Raw genomic sequence first — 20,141 nt, forward strand, 5'->3', positions numbered from 1 at the left:
TGCATGTGTTTGATTGGACATAGTTATAAGGATCCAATGAGGGTGTCCTGGGGTGAAGTCAATGGGTGAGCCAATTGCACATCAAGCAGCTGGAAGGAACGCAGAACACATGCGCGAGAAATATGTGAACTGACTGAGCAGGCTGCCTCGCACACCATCTTTTCCATTACATCTTGTTGGGCAAAAAATGGACATTTGGTTTCCTTGTTGGTCAGCCTTCAGCACGTGCTGCCCTCGCTCTTGCAAAAGCATGCCCAGCGGGGTCAGTTGTCCTGACTGGTCTTTTCCTTGTCTGATACAGATCGGTGGGCCACGAGGTGAAAAAGGGCAGAAGGGGGAGCCAGCCATCGTTGAGCCGGTAACAGCCGTCTTTTGTCATTGATCAACATGTGTGTTGCAGCTGGAGAATCCATGGAAACCCATGGAGACATCCACAGAATGCATATAACAGATGCAAGAGGTTCTGTTGTAACTGCTCCAAAGAATAGCAATAGATAAATCTGCACTTTCTTTCTGTTGCCTAGGGATGGTGTGTGTGTGCGCGCGTGTGCAGGTGCGTGTGCGTGTGGGTGTGTGTGTGTGTGTGTGAAAGAGAGAGCGTGTGAGAGAGACAGACAGAAAGAGAAATGCAGTAAGAAGTACTGGGTGCTTTGTTAGGAGCAGTTCCAATTTTGGTGAGTTTGGGCATTGAATCTTAACTGGGGTACTATTGGTGAAATGCTCTCACCATGCAAAAAAGGCCACCTGAGGGCTTGCTTGCACCCATGCATCCATCTCCTGGGGCTGTTTCAAGTGGCTGTGGCATGTGTGAATAAGCCAGTGCAAGTGGGTTGCTGGAGAGAGCAGGTCTGTGTCATCTTGAATCATTTGTCCACCCAGGGGAGAGCTGAGGATTTTCAGGCCATGGTGGCAGCGGCAACCGTAGCAGCAGAGGGGTGGGGGGACACACAAGGGATTCAGCTCTGGTTTTGTCACTTGTGGCGTGTGTGTCAGGCAGAGCAGGCGGCCCTGCTTGTGGCTAGGATGGCCGGAGGTGTGTGTGTGTGTGTGTGTGTGTTGGGGGGGACTCCTGTACCTTCAATAAACATTAAAAAGAGGAAACTTCCGCAGGTGCAGATTTTCTTGCCCTCCGCAATGCTGCTGCTGCTGCTGCTGCTGGAGATTGTGTCATCCACTTTGCATGCCCATCAAATGACTTTTGGGGCCACCTGGCCTCTCCTTTGCACATGTTTTCAGCATGCCCCCCCTTCCCCCTGGCAGGCAATTGCACTCCTAAGAGCTTGGCAACAGTCACTTTGCAGCAGCTCTGCAATCACCTGAAACCTCAGAGCCAAACTAGCCAAGTTGCTGCCTGAGGCCCTGATTTGGATTCCGTGTGTGTGTGTGTGTGTGTGTGTGTGTGTGTGTGTGTGTGTGTTTGCGGGAGGGGGGGAGTCCATCCTTCCCCTCTGCACCATTTTCCAAATCTCAACCCCTCCCCCCCCCCATTCAGCCAACTCAGTTTTCAACAGGCTTCACCTACAAAAAGTTGCCTGTTTCTGCCCCGGTGTTGAAGAGCGGGTGCCTGGCCAGGAGCGAAGCTGAGAGTCCTCCCTCTGCCACCCTCACTCCACGTTCACAGTTGTGGCTTCTCAGCAGCCTTTTCTGCAGCCTCGCCTTCTGCCCACCCCTCCCAATCTCCCAACTTGCTGTTGACCAGGTTTGGTCAGCAGGTTTACTTGGCAGAGTGACTGGAGGAATTGCTGTCCTCTCTGACAAATCGGAGTGTGTGTGTGAGAGAGAGGGGGGGGGGGAAGAGGTGTTTCGCTTGCTGCTTCTCCGCAACCTCCCCACCCCTCGCAGGATTTTCTGCAAAGAGAAATGAAATCAGGAACTGTTTTCCCAAAATCCCCCTCCTCCTCCTCCTTTCCCAGACTCTACTTTGTTGGCAGGAGGCTGCTGCTGAAAGTGTAGAGTGTGTCTGTGCCTAGGAGAAAAACTGCATGTGTGCAATTCACGTGTGGCAGGATCTGCTAATGCAGTTACATAAAATCTACTCTGCAAGAAGTTACCCAGAGAACCAAACACAGTTCAGCTTAATCATTCCAAAAGTATTTGGCAGCCCCAACAGCTTTCAAAAGCTGGACAGCAGAATTGTTGCCAGAAGGTAAACAAGACCAAATGCGGCCTTTCCCTCCCTGCCTCTCTCTGCTTGGCCTGTCCAAAGATGAGATGTTCAAGGGCTGCATTTTTAAAAGAAAGGAGAAATTGGACCAGCTCCTTATCTTCACCAAAAGCTTAGAGGGGTTTTTTTTTTTTGGGGGAGGGGGGGGTATCCACTGAATGGATGGTGTTTTTCATCCCCTTCTCAGGTGACGCTCTGGACAATAATTTTACTGGGGGGAGGGTCTTTCTTTGGCTGGCCACTCTGTGTGTGCATTCATGCTTCTCTACGCCAATGCCTGTGAAGTCAGCACGCCACATTCTCCTGCAGCCAGCGAGCAGGCATTTTGCTGTGCCATAAGGGCATGGAAGGGCTTTGGGGATAGGGCCTGCCCAGGTCCACCCTAGGAGGAAGCCGCAGGAGCAAGCATCCTGTCCTAGACTTGCTCCTTCTTCCAGTTCCTGGGAGTCCAGCCCTTCCTGTCCCAGAGCTGAGGAAGACCTTTACAGCAGAGGCTCTGGCCCCGGGGGCCGTGTGGCTGACATGCCGGTGATGCTTTGGGTCCCCCATGCAGCTCTCCGTTGCTCCCCTGGGAGTGAAATGGAGGACCTGCTGGAGGGAACACCCTGTCCCACCTCCACTGCTGGGGTCACTCATGTTAGGGAAGAAGACAAGTCAAACCTTCCATGTTTCAAACATGTTCTTCCCGGGTCATCTGAACTATTAAGATGTTGCCTCTTGGGCCTTAGCTTGCCAGTCCAAGTCCGATTCCTCAGCTTCCCTTCAGTGGCGGGATGGAACATTGGAAACTGTCCTTCTTGAACCAGAGGGGGTTTGTGTATGGGGTGGTGGTGGTGAATGGCTTGTGGGCAGGGGCTTATTGAGCTGAAGTGTGGATGGCCACTGTTGAAGTAGGAGTATGGGCGTCACTGCTGGATGAGGGCTTGGTAGGGGAGGGGGAATTTGAACCCCTGGCAGGTCACAATCCATAATCCAGTGGACTTCCTTCACTATGGTGAGTGACAAATTAGGCAGGCCTCAATGAGAGCCAGACTCCTTCCTGAAGCAGGAGCCCCCTCTTTCCACCCTGCTGGCCCCTTCTGCCTCTTCTTCCCATCCTTTGGATTTCCCATTCTGCAAATGACCCCAGCAGTTGGGATTTCTTGCTGGAGAGAGACTCCAGATGTCCCCAGAGCTGAAGCTAAAGATAAACAACTCTTGGAACATGGGGAGCAGCCAGAACTGTTTTGGTCTGGAAAGGGGCAAATCAGCCCCTCTCTGGCCAGCTCTGAGGGGCCTCCTTTGTGTTTGTTGATGAGTTGTGAGCAGTTGAGCCCCCTATGGCTTGAGGAGGTGGGAGGTGTTGGGGACAAGAGGATAATCCCAGAGAGGCCTCTGGTTGAAGTGAATTTTCCCACAATAGGTTAACAGGAGCCCAGGGGCTCTGAAAAAGCTGACAAGGTTTGTTCCAGAAGAAGCATTTGTGGCAGGTCCATCCGGGTGCCGGAGGTGTCTCCACCAGGCAGATACGTTGATGCTTAAAGTGATAAGCAACAGGCAGGTGGGACAGGCAGGCAATTGCAAGGAGCAGCTGGTTTAAAACAAGATCCATCCCAAAACCTCCTGGCTGCTCTTTGCAGCACCTTCTTTCTCCTGGTTGCTTTCCAACTCTATCTGGAAATTCCTGGAGATCTGGGGGTGGAGCCTGGGCAGATTAGGGGTGGGGCCTCAGCAGGGAATGATGCCAGAGTCCCCCCTCCAAAACATCCATTTTCTCCCGGTACGCTGGTCTGGGTCACCTGGAGAGCTGTTCTAATTCCAGGAGATCCACGGGCCCCACCTGGAAATTGACTACCTTGTTTTCCATTGTTATGGCTTTAACTGTAAACATAACTGCCTAAGGGGCAGCCACGGAGGAAGTGAGTTATGACTTACACAGTACTGGAATAAACGTCGTTATTCTTTCAATTGTGACAGGACTCCTGCTTAACAGCATCTGGGGTCTTTGTTGGCCTAGTGCACAGCGGAAGGACTAGGTGCCAACTCACCCTTGCTAGAACAGGAGGTAACTGCTTGCAGTATAAGAAAAAGAAACACTCAGACAGTAGATTTAGTTCCAACAGGAATACTTTATCTCTTGTTTCTCAAAGGAACAAAATTAACAATAACTATCCACTCTCTACTCTGACAACAATCTGAGCCCGAACCTGAAGGTGAAGGAGAGGTACTGAATTGGGTATGCAGTCTTCTTATATAGTTTTGTCCAGCAAATCATTAGCTAGATGATCTAATCATCCTGGCCTGTGACCTTTTCACTTCTGCTGACTGTTACATGCCAATCACTGCAGACCCAGACAGAGAGGCTCCGACCTTTACAATTCTGCTGACTGTTACATGCCAATCACTGCAGACCCAGACAGAGAGGCTCCGACCTTTACAATTCTGCTGACTGTTACATTCCAGTCATTCTAGACCAGCATATGACCACCTTGCAATTTTCAATATCCTGACAGTCTTGAGGGATGCTCTGACCCCAGGTCAGAGACAGCACAGGCACCCCACTGGAACAAGTCCCAGAGCCTTCTGCACATTCAAACCTTCTCCACATATGGCCAGGCAGGCCAGAGTTGGGTCCAGCCTGGGAAAGCCTCAATGCCGTGGGAGTGAAGAGGGTGACCCTGGCCCCAATGGAGTCTGCCTGTTGTCAGCCAGAGTTACAGCAAAGCCCACCCAAATCAAAAGAGACCTATCCAAGGAATCTGGGGGGCGGGGGGGCGGGGAAGCATCAGAAGATGCTATTGTGCCAACCAGCATTCACAAAACAGTGTGCAGAATGTTTTAGGACCAGGGACTCTGACCAGAGTTTTAGGACCAGACACCAAACGTCTCTGCCATCTGTTGGGCTGATTTAGAGATGGTGACTGAGCTGGATAAAAAAGGGTGGAGTGAACTCCCCCACATTTCTAACAAGAGCCCCACAGTTGAGGGACAGTTTGTACGCATTGTCAAAGGTGTCTAAAGCTTCCGTCAAAACTCCTTGGATCTTTTGGAAGGCCATCTTGAGATGTATAAACCTCCCCTCCCCTAGAAGGAATTGCAGATTTTATTTTTAAAAAAGAACGTTTCGAATTTCCTGGAAACTCACAAGTTGCTTTTGCCAAAACTTTTCTATCTGCATTGCATACATTATAACTCCAGGTAAACTTTAGTTAGTGGGCACACACATGGGTGAGGGAGAGCAGCCCCCCCCCCCGGCATTCTCTTTCCTTTGATGGCGGCAGTCGCCCAAGGCCAGCCTGCAGTTTGAAGTGCTGGGCTGGGTTCAGTTGGGTGATGCCTCCTGGGCCACCACCCAATGGAGTGCCGGGCCTAAATGGAGCCCGGGGGCATGACTGCCTCCCCCCCTGGCCGGCTCCCCATGCCCCACTTATGGGAGCAAGTAGGGAGGCCAGGAGTGGGGCGGGGCTTGTTCCGCCACTGCCACACTCTGACCGGGTGCACCTGCACTCTCTGACCTTCGCGCCCCCCCCCTCCCCGACCTGTTTGCTGGCTTCTTCATTTGCTGGTTTTCCTTCCCTTTTGTTTTGCTGCAGGGTCCTTGGAAGTGTGGCCAATCTGAGGAGCAGGCCAGGCAAAGGGGGCCAAGAACACCTTTTCCTCCTCCTCCTCCTCCTCCTCCTCCTCCCAAACCTCTGAATGCTGAGTCAGGCTCCCCCTCCCTCCCCCACTGAAACTGGAGGCACAAACCCACGGTTTGCACTTAGGAGGCGAGAGAGAGGCGCTTCCCTCCACGGCCCTCTGGAGCCAAATTAATTTTCTTGTGATAAGCCACTGTGGTTCTGCACACACTTTGGGCATTAGTGAAGAACAGATGCCACCTTGTGCAGAGGCGTAGCTAGGAAAAATGGAGCCCGGGGCAAAATCTGAGTTTTGTGCCCCCCCCCAAATGGGCAGCCACCCTCCCCCATTTTCAGAATGCTTTCAAAATGTTTAATAACTGTTATAACACTTTAAAGTATTGTAAGTGTTGTATGACTTAAAATGCTTTCAAAATGTTTTATTACTGCTGTGAATAATGTTTAATTACCCTCCACTCATTCCTTTGCATTTCTCCCAAGCATTGCCAGAAATAATAGCCAATTTGGATTAGTACTAAACATGCCCAAATAAGCCACAGTACAAGCAAGCCTGAATTTGCATCTCTTTCTCTGAATGCCTATTTCACACTTGTATCTACAAGAACTCCAAGCACTGCAGATTTGTCCTCTAATTGCTAAGGGTGCAGCCCAAAGTAACCCCTGGATGACCCAAAGGTTCTTCCCAGAGAGGGGTGGGGGGCTTATGTATTATTTTGAACATGTGGTGAGCATTCATCAGCCTGGGTAGCCAAGGCCAGATGCTGCTGTGGGCTGCTTGGGCACCAACTCAGAATCTACTTTCTTGACTTGCTCTTGAAAAATCTGTCTTGAGTGCTGAAACTGTGCAGAACCTCCACATTCAGGGGCAGTAAACCTCTGAATACCAGTGCCAAGAGGCAATATCAGACTTTGGCCTTTATGCCTTTTTTTGAACCTCAGGGAGTTTAAAGTGGGGAGTTTACGCCAAGCATTCCAACACATCACTCTCTACAATCCCAGATGCAGAGAAATTATGAACAGGTTTGTGTCCTTTGCTCTTTCTTGTAGGCTCCTTTGTTTACAATTTAGACATCACAAACATTGAAGATAGAGCTATTATTAAAACATCCTACATTGTGCAGAACTAGGGTTGCCTGCTCCAGTCTGGGAAATACCTGGAGATTCTCAAGGTGAGACCTGAGGTTCAGAGAGAGGACAGACTTCAGTGGAGTGCAATGCAGAATCTACCATACAAAGTTGCCATTTTCTCCTGGTGAACTGATCTCTGTACCTGGAAATCATTTGTTATTCCAGGAGATCTCCAGCCACCACATTCCACTATCTATAGTGAAAAACTACATTATGCACTTACTTTAAGAGACATGGTATTATAAAATTATATGCCAAAAGCTATACCAAAAACAAAATAGCCACAGGCAACTAAAATAGCAAGGGAAAAGACTGGAAGGTATAAAGAAAGATTTTTTCAAGTGGAATCAAGTATGTAAGTGTTACATACATGTATATGCATATTTTTTTAACTACTCATGTATAAGTCGACCCGCATATAAGTCGAGGCACCTAATTTTACCACAAAAAACTGGGAAAACTTATTGACTCCCATATAAGTCGAGGGTGGGAAATGCAGCAGCTACTGATAAATTTCAAAAATAAAAATAGATACCAATAAATTTACATTAATTGAGGCATCAGTAGGTTAAATGTTTTTTAATATTTATTTCAAAGAAACAGTAAACTAGCTCTTTAAGTGGAAAAGAGGGTCAACAAGAACAATATGGCATCAACAATAACTTTAAAAGTACAAAAACCTTAGCTTTTTTTAGGGTTTTAAACAATGGATCTTACAATAAAAACTGGAATGAACATGCCTGTTCACTGTGACTCAAAACTACCCTGCTTTTTAAAAGAATAGTTCATTATTTTTAGTATACATATTTTTAAAATTGCACATGGCAGGTGTCATTTTAGAAGGGACATTCACACAACCTGTCAGGGGAGGAATGTTTATGTTAGCAGTACCAACATTTCAGAGTATCTTTAGGAGACCCTCCTGATGATACCACCCAGGTTTGGAGAAGTTTGGTTCAGGGGGTCCAAAGTTATGGACCCTCAAAAGGGTAGTCCCATCTACTATTATCTTCCATTGGAAACAATGGGGGATGGGAGCACCCACTTTGGGGATCCATAACTTTGGACCCCTGAACCAAACATCACCAAATCTGGCTGGTATCAGCAAGAGATTATCCTGATGATACCACCCAGGTTTAGTGAAGTTTGGTTCAAGGGGTCCAAAGTTCTGGACCCTCAAAATGTAGCCCCATCTACTATTAGCTCCCATTGGAAACAATGGAGGATGGGGGCACCACCTTTGGGGGTCCATAACTTTGGATCCCCTGAACCAAACTTTACCAAACTTGGCTGGTATGATCAGGAGCGTCACCTGATATATCGTGAAATTTTGGTGACACTAGCCTAAAAACTGCGCCCCCCCTGGCGGCCGACAAAGTAAAAACCCTAAAATATTTTTTAAAATACAGCTGACTTGTGTATAAGTCAAGGGGGGCTTTTTCAGCACAAAAAATGTGCTGAAAAACTCGACTTATACACGAGTATATATGGTATATGGCTTATGCATAATATTACAAAACTACTAATTAAAACTTTGCAGGTTCAATTGTTAAAGTTTCATGACTGGGTGCATTCTAGCATTTAAGAGATTATTTTTTAATTATTATTATTTATTAAACTTGCTATACCGCCCTATCCCCGAAGGGCTCAGATTCTGAATCTCCAAAATTCATACTGCCTGTGTGCTGTTTGCATAATGCAGTTTTATAGTGCTAAACTGTTACCTATAAAGGGATTATTTTCATATTCAACACATTAAAGATCTTTGTCCGGGCGCGGCTCCGACAGCCATCACCACACCCAGACTTGCGCATTCGGGTGGGCAGGAGGGAACCTCGCTGACCAGTCGAAAGGTCGATGCGACCATAGAAGAACCGGGCGGCGAGGCGAAGCGGGGCTGGGTTGAAGAGGCAACGGGGAAAAGGGGTGAAGGGTCGGTGGCGCGCGGGGAGAACGCGCAGGGTTGTAGCCTCGGCCGCGCTCAGAGCACAGCTGAGCCCGATTGGCACGGCTTGGAGTGGCCTCAGCTGGGGAGAGGGAGGGATTTAAGAGCTGGAAGGGCATTTAAGGCGGGGAGGAATGACACACGAGAGCTGCCGCTGCAGCAGGGTGCTGAGAGGGCTGTTGTTGGTGACAATGGGGAGAATGAGGGAGTGGCAGGGTTTAGCGGGGGGTGCAAGCCAGAGACAGCTCAGCCAGGGAAATTGCCTCTAGCCCAGTGAGGTAACTGGGCAGGGCGTGCTGGCACTTGGGGGCGTGGGTCCAGCTGACAGTGAGGCAACTGCAGCAGGACCATTTACTGGCACATAGGGATTGGAAGGGAAGGCTGTGAGGCCAGGGGCGGGCTGCCTCCAACAGCAGGCGCCCTGTGGGCTAAACTATTTCTGGGCCAATTGGAAAAAGACACCTCTGGGGAGGCAAGCCCCCAGGAAAGGGAGGGAAGGAACCGCAGCCCGAGAGCCCTGGGCGGGGAGGGGAAGCGCCACAATCTTGTGCAAATGCAATTCAAGGATATCATACTGTGCTTACGCTGAAGATAACATGCAAAAGCCACAAACTAGCTTTTGTTTCGATTAGCCCCTTCATGAAGCCTCTGTAGAAAGTCACCTTTCTTTTCAAACTTACCAGTGCAGTTTTCAGAAGAGCATGCATGAGCTCTTCTCTACTGTCCCTGCTGGCTGCATCCCAGCCCTTTTGCCAGTTTTCTCCCCCTCCCCCCTTCATGAGGCAAAACTGAAAGTGAGAGCCAATGAGAAGAAGGCTCATTTGCATGCAGGCTCTGAGGGTGCTGGGGGAGAGTGGGAGGAAAATCCTTTTGGACGGGCAGAAAGGGACGAGGGTAAATTATAAAATAGTGATTTTCAGATGTCCTGAGGATACTGAGAAACCGTAAAATGAAATTGGGACTCACCATAACTTGAGAAGTTCACCAATAGTAGAGACACAAATACCCAGCTGAGCAAGTTTTTTAAAGTATTGAGAGAGACAGAGAGCCAGCCAGAGCAGGCAAGGAAGACCAGGAGGACAAGGGAAATGAAGACGAGCTGGAGGAGGCAGGCAAGGATGACCACGATCACAGAGGGGGTGGGGCGGGGGGGGGTGATGGTTGACTTTGCGCCCCCCACATGACTCCCACAAGGAGCGCCCGGGGCATTTGTCCCCTGATGTGCCCGAGGGAGCTCCGCCACTGGTCTTGTATCTTTGGTCTCCAGGCAAGGAAACTGTTGCCGAGGTGTCTTTTGCTGTGTGCGAGCTTCTGAATAGCATCTGTCTCTTTATCGAGAGAAAGCCAATGGGAAATGTTGAGAGCCTATGGGCAACGTTGCTTTCTTTCCATCCTGTGTGATTATGACAATTGGAAAGGTCCTCTGGGGGGTGGGAGGCTCTTTGCTTGGCCAGTAGCAGAGAGTGCAGGTTTGGAGGGTCCTGCTGAAGGAGCCCCCCCTCCCTCACCCCCGCAATTTGTAAGGAACTGCAAATCAGCATTTTGAGAGCAGACAAGACAGCCGGCTCAGGAGAGGGAGGGGCTTGTCTCTCATTGCCTTCTTTTTTGGGTTGGGGTCTTTCACAGTGAAGGACCATTTGAAGTTTTATCCAGAAATGAGAAGATTGGGGGAGAGGGATGATGATGTCCCCTTCCCTCCATTCAACAAGCAGTAGGGCTGAGGAGCTGCTGAATCGGGGTAGCATTCAGTGGGTGATGCTTCTCGTGACCCCAAGAACCCCTCCCCCTGGGATTCTGCTGCCTTCTGCAGTTGTGATGGGGCACCAGATCCTATGAGACTCACCTCAGCGGCCCTTTGTGCTGTGGGGTGGGGAGGCTGCCAGGTCACAGTTGCTTTGGGAAACCCCAGTGAGGGAGGAGGAAGGCCCATGTTCTTGACACAGAGACCCATTTTTTTGTTGATCTTCCAATCGATTGGGAACGCCAGATTCTGCCAGCCAGCCTGGGTATGAGCCGAGTTGTCACAAAAGCTCAGAAAAAGCAAGAATCTGTTTTCACTTTTTAAAAGGTCTGTGTCTAGCCAGGGGGGATTTCTGGTGGTCTGAGGGGAGTCACCTGACCACCTGACCAGCCAAGTCTTGCTCCCCCTTCACAACTGTCAGAATCCAAATAAAAGATTCAGTTTGCTCACCATCTCATCTGGACCGTGCCACAGGTGCTGGTAGTGCTGGCAGGTGCTGGTTTTTGCTATCCTGAGCCGCTCTTGCACAATTATGTTAATAAATAAATACTTTGTACATCATCTGAACGGGTAGAAGGATTCAACAAAGCAAATAATTCTGTGATGGAAGAACATGCAGCTTATGCAAACTTGGGGGTAGGGGCAAGTGGCACAGAGCCCTTTATTTCACTCCCGTCTGTTCTTTTGCAGGGCATGCTCATTGAAGGCCCACCTGGCCCCGAAGGCCCAGCAGTAAGTCACTTCTGCATGGATTTCCTGCTTTTGCTCCACTTCCCCTCCGATGCCTTTGTGTATTCCCACCGCCGTTGCCTGAGTGAACATGCGGGAGGCAGCTGTTCCCTTGGTTCAATTGCTTCCATATGACGGGCATGTAACTAAAAGTTTTGCAAGGTCAATTTGACCATACTGAAGTAAACAGATCTTTTGCGTACTTCTCCTATTCATTACGCGCGCGCGTGTGTGTGTACACAGATGTACACCCTTCCTTTTCTCTTGCCCAGCTCATGTTCTTCCTTTTTGTTCCGCACCAGGGTCTTCCAGGGCCTCCGGGAACAACGGGGCCAACGGGCCCACTGGGGGATCCTGGAGAAAGAGTAAGCTACCTCAGCATTTTGCGCTCTTTTGCTTCTTGTCAGTGTAGATCCTTGCGCTGTTGGGTCGGTGGCTGGGCGGCCCTTGAAGTTGGAGGTCTAGGGTGGAAGGCTGCTTTTAGGCTCCTGGCAGCCAAGGACAGCTTGAACCTCAGCAGCTCAGGCCCAGACCTGCTTTCAGTGCCTGGACCCTTGCATTCGGGTTCCCCACTTACGGCAATGCAGGGGGTCAGGGCTGTGGGGGGAAGTTTTTGTCTCGTGGCTTTCTACAATTCCCCGTCATGAGAAAGCAAAAGGACAAGGCAAGCGAACAACACAAAGGGCCCCACACCAAATGCAAGTTGAAATTCGTAGGCATAAAGCATACAGTGAAAAACTGTAAGCCCATCAGTTGTTGCTGGGCAGTAGCTAGCCCACCAAGAAGGGGCTACAAGCCGGGCCTGGATCAAACGGGATCCACAGCAGCTCAGCTGGGTTGCTTCTCCTTGCTTATTTCGATTTCTATCCCATTTTTCTGCTTGATCAGGAACCCAAAGTGGGTTTTTGCTCTGTTCCCCTCCCCGCAATTAATTCTCAGAACAACAACTTTGTGAAAGTCAGTCAGGTTGAGAGATTGTGATGGGCATAAGGTTAGGTCTCCACTGTCAAGCAAAGGGCTTGAACCCATTTATCCCGTTTCCTAGTTGACCACTCTAACCACTGCACCAAAGGAGATATGCTGATTTTCTCCTGTACCATCAAACTAAAAAGTCTCTTGACCGAATCTGAGCTACTTGAAGACTTTTCCTAGGAATCCTAACTAAGCAGAAGGCAGCTCCGCTATCCCATTTTTATCTGCCTAAAAACAGAGGCTGAGAAAATACAAATGTATTCTCAAGTTTAGGAGATGTACTAGATTGTTTCATGAAATAAATAGTGTCAGTGGACTTTTTTTCTCTAGAGTACAAAGCAATTTACAGAGGGGGTAAAGGAATAGAATTCCAGACCCCAAACAATGCTGCATGACCAGTTAGTAGACAGAACAACTGCAGAGGGGCCCATGAAAGCTCACACTGTGGCGAGGGGTGTGTGTGTTATTTATTTTATTATTTCTCATTTTTATATTTATACCCCGCCCTACTCCCAAAGAGCTCAGGATGACTGTGGGGGAATTGTGCATTCACAAGACTCCTGTTTGTAGGAGAAGTTTCCTTTGCGTTCCCACCCATGGCCAGCAGGAGGAGCATTTGTCATTTTTTTCTCCAAAAAGGAATAACTTGAGCAATTTCATCAGGGCTGTGGTTTTTTGCATCTAGTTCAGGCAAGGTGCTCCTCCTGTTCACAGTCTGCCAAAAAACAAGCACAAATAAACCATCTCCCCACACCCATTGACTGACCCTGAAGCCAAAATGTCAGAACTTTGGCAGGTGATTAAAGAGGATTAGCAGATTGTTGTGCAAGCAACCAATAAGAGAAAGGAAAGCAGGGTGTGTGGCAAACATATCTTTGGGACTGTATCTCCCCGTATTGCCCCCAGAGACCCCTCCATTCATCGGAGAGGAATCTCTTAGCAATCCCCGGCCCAAGAGAGATCCAACTGGCTTTTATGGCCCTGGCTCCAGCCTGGTGGAACAAATTGCCACATGATGTTAGGGCCCTGTGGGACTTACAGCAGTTCCACAGGCCCTGCAAAGAGTGGCTGTTCCACCAGGCCTTCTCCATCTAACCCGTCAGATCGTGAGGAGTAAGTTCACTGCCTTTGGCCTTCCAGGGGTTGGGGGTGAGGGGGAATGATGATGACAACGATGACGACAACATCAACAATAACAACAACAAACTCGGATTACTTTGCCACCTCTTTTTATCTTGTCATCTATTTTCATTCTATTTTATGTATAGTATTTATATTGCGTTTTAAAGGTTTTACAAATGGCTTGGAACTGTCTGCACAGCTTCTTAGGGAGCAACTATTCACTTTATATCCCCCCCCCCCCCAAATATGTATATATATATATATATATATATATTTATGAGGCAGGAATATATATATATATATATTCCTGCCTCATAAAGGAGATGTACTGGACTGAATCAAGCCCTCAAAGACCAGCAAGTTGACTCCTGGTACCCTGGGTTTTCTAACTAACATAAACATTATTTATTTGGTTGTTGCAGGTTTTCCGGGTTGTGAGGCCATTGTCTGGTAGTTTTTGCCCAAAAACTTTGCTCAAATCTATGGATGTCACAGGTACAATGCGGAGTGTGGAGTGAATGTGTGGTGGGGTATATATTTTGTCCACCTCACAGGTGTGTGTGGGGGGTGGGGGTGGGGTCTGGATATGTCCAGATGGAGTTCATTTGCAACTGCATTTGAAATTGCATTTACAGTTGCATTAGCATGTGTCTGGGTGGGTTTGCAAATGTGAATGCAAATGCAGTGGCAAACCTGGACACCTGCAAACTCTCCCACCTCCCTCCTCCTTATGAGGTGGACAGAACGTACACCCCCCCACCACACAATTACTTCACATTGTGTCATCTAGAGAAATGCATCTTACCGTGATGTGCCTCTGAAATGCCAGCCAGAGGCTGCTTCCACACATGCAGAATAATGCACTTTCAATCCACTTTCACAATTGGTTGCACGTGGATTTTGCTATTCCGCACAGCTGCCAAGTGCTTTGGAAGTGGATTGAAAGTGCATTATTCTGCATGTGCAGAAGGGGCCATTGATGTGGGCAACCATTAGGAGCAACAACTACCAGATCATGGCCACATAGCCTGAAAACCCACAACAGCAAGTTGATTCTGGCCTTGAAAGCCTTTGACAATACATAATTGTTTATTTATCTGCTTCGTGTATTTTACTTTCTTCCTGACGGGAACTCAAGAGTGGCTCATGTTGTTCTCCTCTCCCCTGTTTCATTCTCGCAGTCACAGACTGAGCACATATGGCTGGCCCAAGGCCACCTAGTAAGCCTAGCATGAGACACTTTTAGTATGATTTCATAATTGCACCATTTAGTGGAGGTGCTTTGTGTGGCCGTGGGCACTGGAGACACGTGCAGGTGGCACATGTCAGATCCCTCTGCCTCCTATTTCTAAAAAAGAAAAAGTTTAGGGCTAAGCCAGACTGAAGGTGGGAGTCGCTGCGGTGTCAAAAAGCCCCGTCAACAGCCAGCCGGCCGGCCGGCCGCAGTGTCTCATGAGGTGAGGCTCGACCTCTAGAAACGCTTTTGGGTCATGCCTGTCCTCAGACCTGAGAAGCAAATGGATGGGGCACTTCCTGGCCATAGAATAGCCATGCAGGCATTTGGCCACATCCTGCTCCCAGGACTTGTCTCCCCCGCCCCCACGTACTCTCCTCAATGCAACCTTGCAGAAGGGCTGCCTCTCCAATGCTCCTGATGTCTTCCTTGTGGCGGCAGCAGCAGGGCTGAGCATGAAAGGTCCTATGAGGACCTCATCGTTGCCGCTGGTCCGTTCTCGCAGGTGCTGGGCCACGAGCTGCTCTGTCCCACTTCCTGTCAGTCAGCTGCTGGCCTGGCTCATTTCGCCACTGAATGGGGGCTGCTCGCTTTGCCAGGCTGCTTGGAGGTTCTTGGCAGTTCAGATGCCCAACCTTTGCCAGCTGTCGCCAGCCCAGCGTGCGGCGCGCTCCTCTGGGCCTCCTGAGGGACCTGCTCTCACCTGGTTCTCCGTCAGACTTTGTATCTAGGTTTCCCTCCAGTGTGCTTCCAGAACTAAAGTTTCTAAATCTAGGGAAATGTCTGCAACACAGTTTTTGAATGTGAAATTTCCGATCTCCATTTATTTCCAAATTTCAAGTGCACTCCAAAGAGCAGCTTCAAAGTCATTGTGGTGTCATGGTTAGAGTGCTAATAAATAAACAGAAAATTTGCAAAGGATTGCACTGCAAATGAAGCATAAATGTAAAGTCCCTCCTAAATCACAACACTCACCAGGATAGCAGTCGAGGGAGGCCCTTTCACCTGCAGCTCTGTTAACTGTGGGAGCTGATGGTAATTGGCATTGGAGTATGTGGAAAATACTGGCGTGTATTCTAGAGCAATGCATGCATGCAAAGCCTTTACTGGCATATAAAAAATGACAAAACCACAACCTAAAATATATAATTATATATAAAATCAGTCAGACTCTCACTGATGCTTAATGGTTGCATACCCATATTTCATACCGAAGCATATTACATCAAAGAGAAATTTGGCTACCATTTCATGTTCAGCAAATTGGGGGGAAATTTGGAGGAGCAGATTTGTTTCTGCTCTAGTTCAAAGCTGTAAACAACACTTATTGTGTAGCTGAAAAGTCTCTCAGTTTTTAAAAACCCTTCAGAGTTCCTCAAGGAGAGCAGTAGATCAGCTGTCAAAAGCTCAGTTCCAAAATGGGGCCCTAAAAAACTGCCTAAAGCTCAGCTTGGGATCCCATGGAGATGCCGCCCTCAGGCTGTGGCAGGGTGCGCTTGGCCCTGGGCTGCCTTTGCAATGGGACCGCATGGATCAGCTGCAGCTTCAACCGGACCAATGCCCCTTCTGCTCGCCCCGCGTGCCCCTGCCCTCAGAAGACCCTGCCAGGAGGAAGAGAGAAGAGGCCGGCAGTCCGCTTTGCGTGTCATGAAGCAATCAGCCGTCTCAGATCTTGTCAGTGTTCTGCTGGGGTGGCAGAACGTTCCTTGCACGTCATCAACCAGGTAGTTCTGCCTGAGATATGACGGGTCTGGTCTGTTGCTTCCCTTTTTAGGGTCCTCCTGGACGGGCGGGGCTTCCAGGAGCAGATGGCTTGCCAGGGCCTCCAGGGACCATGATGATGCTACCGGTGAGTAGCAGCCACATTTATTTATTTATTTATTTATTTATTTATTTATTTATTTATTTATTTATTTATTTATTTATTTATTTGATTTCCATTCTGCGTGCAGCACTGTTTCTGTTGAAGCCCGTGCAGAGTACAGAAGAGGTTGTTCAAGGGCATGGATCAGACCAGTGAGGGATCATCTAGTCTAGCATCTTGTTTCATGCAGTGGCCAACCAGTTGCCAGCAAGGCCCAGCAAATGGCTCAGAGGCCAAGGCCTTCCCCAGTGCCACCCCTTGACACTGGTGTTCAGAGGTCTGCTGCTTCTGTTTAGGAAGGTTCCCTGTACTCACCAAGGCTTTGCAGAGTAGAACAGGAAATCCTGGCAGTTGCCGCTTGCCAGACTTCAGTCGCCGGATGTTCAGTTCTGTCCAGTCTCCGCCCTCCTTTGGTGTGATCCCACATCCCTCGTCATTGCTGGCCTCCCAGAAGTGAATTGTGTTCATCTGGATGGGGTTTTGCTCCACTTGACAGAGGAGGCTTTTGGACTCCTTTCTGATCTGGGATATGCAGGGTTGAGTGCTTTTCACCAACTTATCCAGCTTTTGGACTGGGATTCTGGGATAAGCCAGATCTGGACACAGTTGCATGTTCCCCTGGGAACGTCCCTGCTGGACTACTCTAGCACACTGTGTGTGGGGCTGCCTTTGGAGATGCTCCTGAAACTTCAGCAGATTCAGAATATAGCAGCCAGAATTATTATTTTATGAAATCAGCCTCCAGATTTTCAGCCCGTGTTGGCCTTCGTACGCATCGGGTTCTTCCTGAGGCCCCAGCCTAGAATGTCATAATGTATCTGTGTAATATGTGTGCAGATCCAAGAAATGTAGCCTTTTGCAATTGCTAGATAGAGATTTTATCAACATGTATATGGTTGAAGCGCCATCCCAGATTTTTCTGGTATCCCTGGTTTTTGCCATAATCTCTCAACTTCCATTCTCAGTATTTTGTCACCTTTCCAGTCTTTTTCTTCAACCCTATTGTTATTGTTGCCATTGTGTTTGCAGCACTTGTAATCCACCTTTTTGCCCTTAAAAGGGCCACCAGGGCTAACAGTTGAAAACATGCATGGTAAAATCTTATCCTAAAACCATTAAAACCAAACTGCCCCAAACACACAACCTTAAAACAATAAAAAAGCAAGTTAAAATGCATTCAAAACCTAAAAACAGCAATTAAAACATTGGTTTGTCGGAATTAATGAATGGGATGCAATAACATGAACTCTGAAGTTGGAGGCAGCTCCCCTCATGCCCAGCAGCCATTGCTTTTACTCCTGACAAGCAGGGGCATACCGCCCACAGCGCCCATTTAGTCACACGGGGGGCGGAAAATCGCCCCCACCCCTCCTCCTTCACCCCTGTCCGAGTGAGTGAGACTGGGGAGGGCAGGAGGCCTGTGGCCACGGCTCAGCAGCAAGCAGCCCCTCGACGGACTGCTCAGGCGCGAGTTGCAAGAACCCGGTTGCCCCTGCGAGCCAGCAAGCCCAAGGACAGCCCCCAATTCCTGACAGGGAGGCCCTGAGTGGGGCCAGGTAGGGGGTGTGCCTCCTTTGGAAAATGCAGTTCTTGCCCTGGGCTCCATGGGGGGGGGGGGGGGGGCAGTGGCAGAAAAATCAGTTCTTGCACCAAGCTCTATTTTATGTTGATATACCACTTCTGACATGCCAGAGACATTTTATTTAACTCATATTTCTCCAAAACATTGGGAGAAATCTTCCCCAAAGCTTCTTTACTGCATTTTCAGAGAGCCCCAAGTATCTGCAGTCCCCAGGGGAGGAACAACCATCATTTGGGTAAGAAAAGTGGCTGGTGAGAAAGGGGTTAGGCAGCCCCTCTGCCGGCCACGGCTGCTCCTCTGCTTCAAATGGCTGCCTCGCAAAGCTGGGGCTTTGTAGCCTACATTGGTGTGGGATAATTTTCCCCATGGGCATGTTCCAGACTGTAGGGCCGTGAGGGCGACTGGAAGCTGTTGAAGGAACAGGCAGTCTTTTCTGACTAGATCTCACCAAGAAAAATCTGTAATGCTCTGATAGGCTCACTCAGTGAAATTGATTGACGGGAGGCCCACAAAAGAGAACACGGTGTCCCTTGCCACATAATTAACTTGTAACATTCACAGCTACAAGCTGTGGTGATGACAATTGTGAGAGCTTGGAAAACAGTTAGGAAAGGAGCAGACTGTCAATACTAGCAGACCCTCCATGATCAAAGCTGTCTGCTCTTGAATGCTGGAAGCCAGAGAGAGTGGATTCCTTTGTCTCTTCCTTGGGACTTTCCAGGGACATCTTGCTGCCTTCTGCTGCCACAAGAGGATCCGCTGATTTAGTGAAGCTCGTTTTAATGCCATCTAGAGCCTGGCTCTCTCCGTCCTCCCTCTCATTTCAGTGAGCTTCTCAGAGGGCTTTCCATTCAAATAGTTGAAGGTTATTTAAATGTTGTTATTTAGGTGAACCCAGTGGCGTACTGCTAATGGGGACATGGGGTATCCACGTGATGAAACACCAAGCACCTGAGCCAAATGCCACCGAGACTCACCCCCCTCCCGGCCTTCCTGCAGGCCGGCCAGGAGGGTGGGATGCTGCGGCGGGCTGCTCAGCAGGCACTGCAGCGCAGACCGGCCCAGGATCCCAGGAGCCAGCCTGCCTGCTGCCGCAGCGCCCGTACGAGCCCCGCTCTCCCCCGGCCTCGCTGCAGGCTCCTGTAAGTGGGGCTTGGGGAGCAGGGGGGCAAGGAGGCATGCCCCCAGGCGCCACTTAGGCCTGGTACGCCACTGGATGAACCTATTGATAGTATCTTGGTTGCTTCTCAGTTTGTTTTAACACAGATTTTATTGTTGAGGTATCATATTTTAGCAGTAAAATATTGTTCATTGTAGGGTGGATTTGATTTAAATCAAATCAATTTAAATCACAATTTAAATCACTAATTGGGAAGACAAGATTTAAATCATGTTTTTCTACATAAACACCATTTCTCATGATGATGTTTTATTTGAGCCACCAGGCCTTGCCTTTTTTTATTGTAGCGTTTGCATTTTGCTTGCATGCCTTACCCGTAGATAGAGGATTTTGATTAAAGTATTCCCAAACTGGGTCTCTCACAGCCTGCTGTTGTGATCGGTTTTCTCCTGCATGGAGAGAATAATATAATAAACAAAGAGACATTCTTCCTCTGCAAACACAGATTTGTGGTTTTGAGAACTGCAGAATCAAGCATCTGTGATAATATCTGGAGAGAGAAAAATTGCCCAAAATACTCTAACCAAAACCTCTGTGGATGAATTAATGGAATCCATTTACCAAAAAAAGTAAACAGCCTCATGAGTATACAGCAATATATACATAATTAGAAACTAATCCTTATTTCATGATGTCTGGGCTCGGACGCAGCACCTGGACTTGCCCCGCTGGGTCACACATGGGCTGGCACCGCGGGAGGTGGGAAGGCTGCAGAGGAGCCTCTTGCAGGGACGGTGGAGGCCTTAGAGGCCTTGTTCAAAGAGGAAGGCAGCGAAGAGAGGAGGTTTGGGTCCAGCAGCTTACAACTTAATGAATGGGACCATGAGATCTCGCTTTCAGATGTCTTCCTGCGAGACTTTACG

At 48.9% G+C, this 20,141-nt stretch overlaps 1 protein-coding gene across 1 annotated transcript in view; it reads left to right on the top strand.

Annotated features, from left to right (window-relative positions):
* The window catches only part of COL5A1 (collagen type V alpha 1 chain), a 386,178-nt gene that overhangs the window by 211,224 nt on the left and 154,813 nt on the right, over positions 1-20,141 (top strand). Inside the window, exons 9-12 of the mRNA XM_048513603.1 lie at positions 307-358; positions 11,286-11,327; positions 11,627-11,689; positions 16,427-16,501. Of these exons, the coding sequence (XP_048369560.1) occupies positions 307-358; positions 11,286-11,327; positions 11,627-11,689; positions 16,427-16,501 (232 nt within the window). The remainder of the gene's footprint in view (positions 1-306; positions 359-11,285; positions 11,328-11,626; positions 11,690-16,426; positions 16,502-20,141) is intronic.

The sequence above is a fragment of the Sphaerodactylus townsendi genome, linkage group LG12, assembly GCF_021028975.2.
Source record: "Sphaerodactylus townsendi isolate TG3544 linkage group LG12, MPM_Stown_v2.3, whole genome shotgun sequence".
NCBI lineage: Eukaryota > Metazoa > Chordata > Lepidosauria > Squamata > Sphaerodactylidae > Sphaerodactylus > Sphaerodactylus townsendi.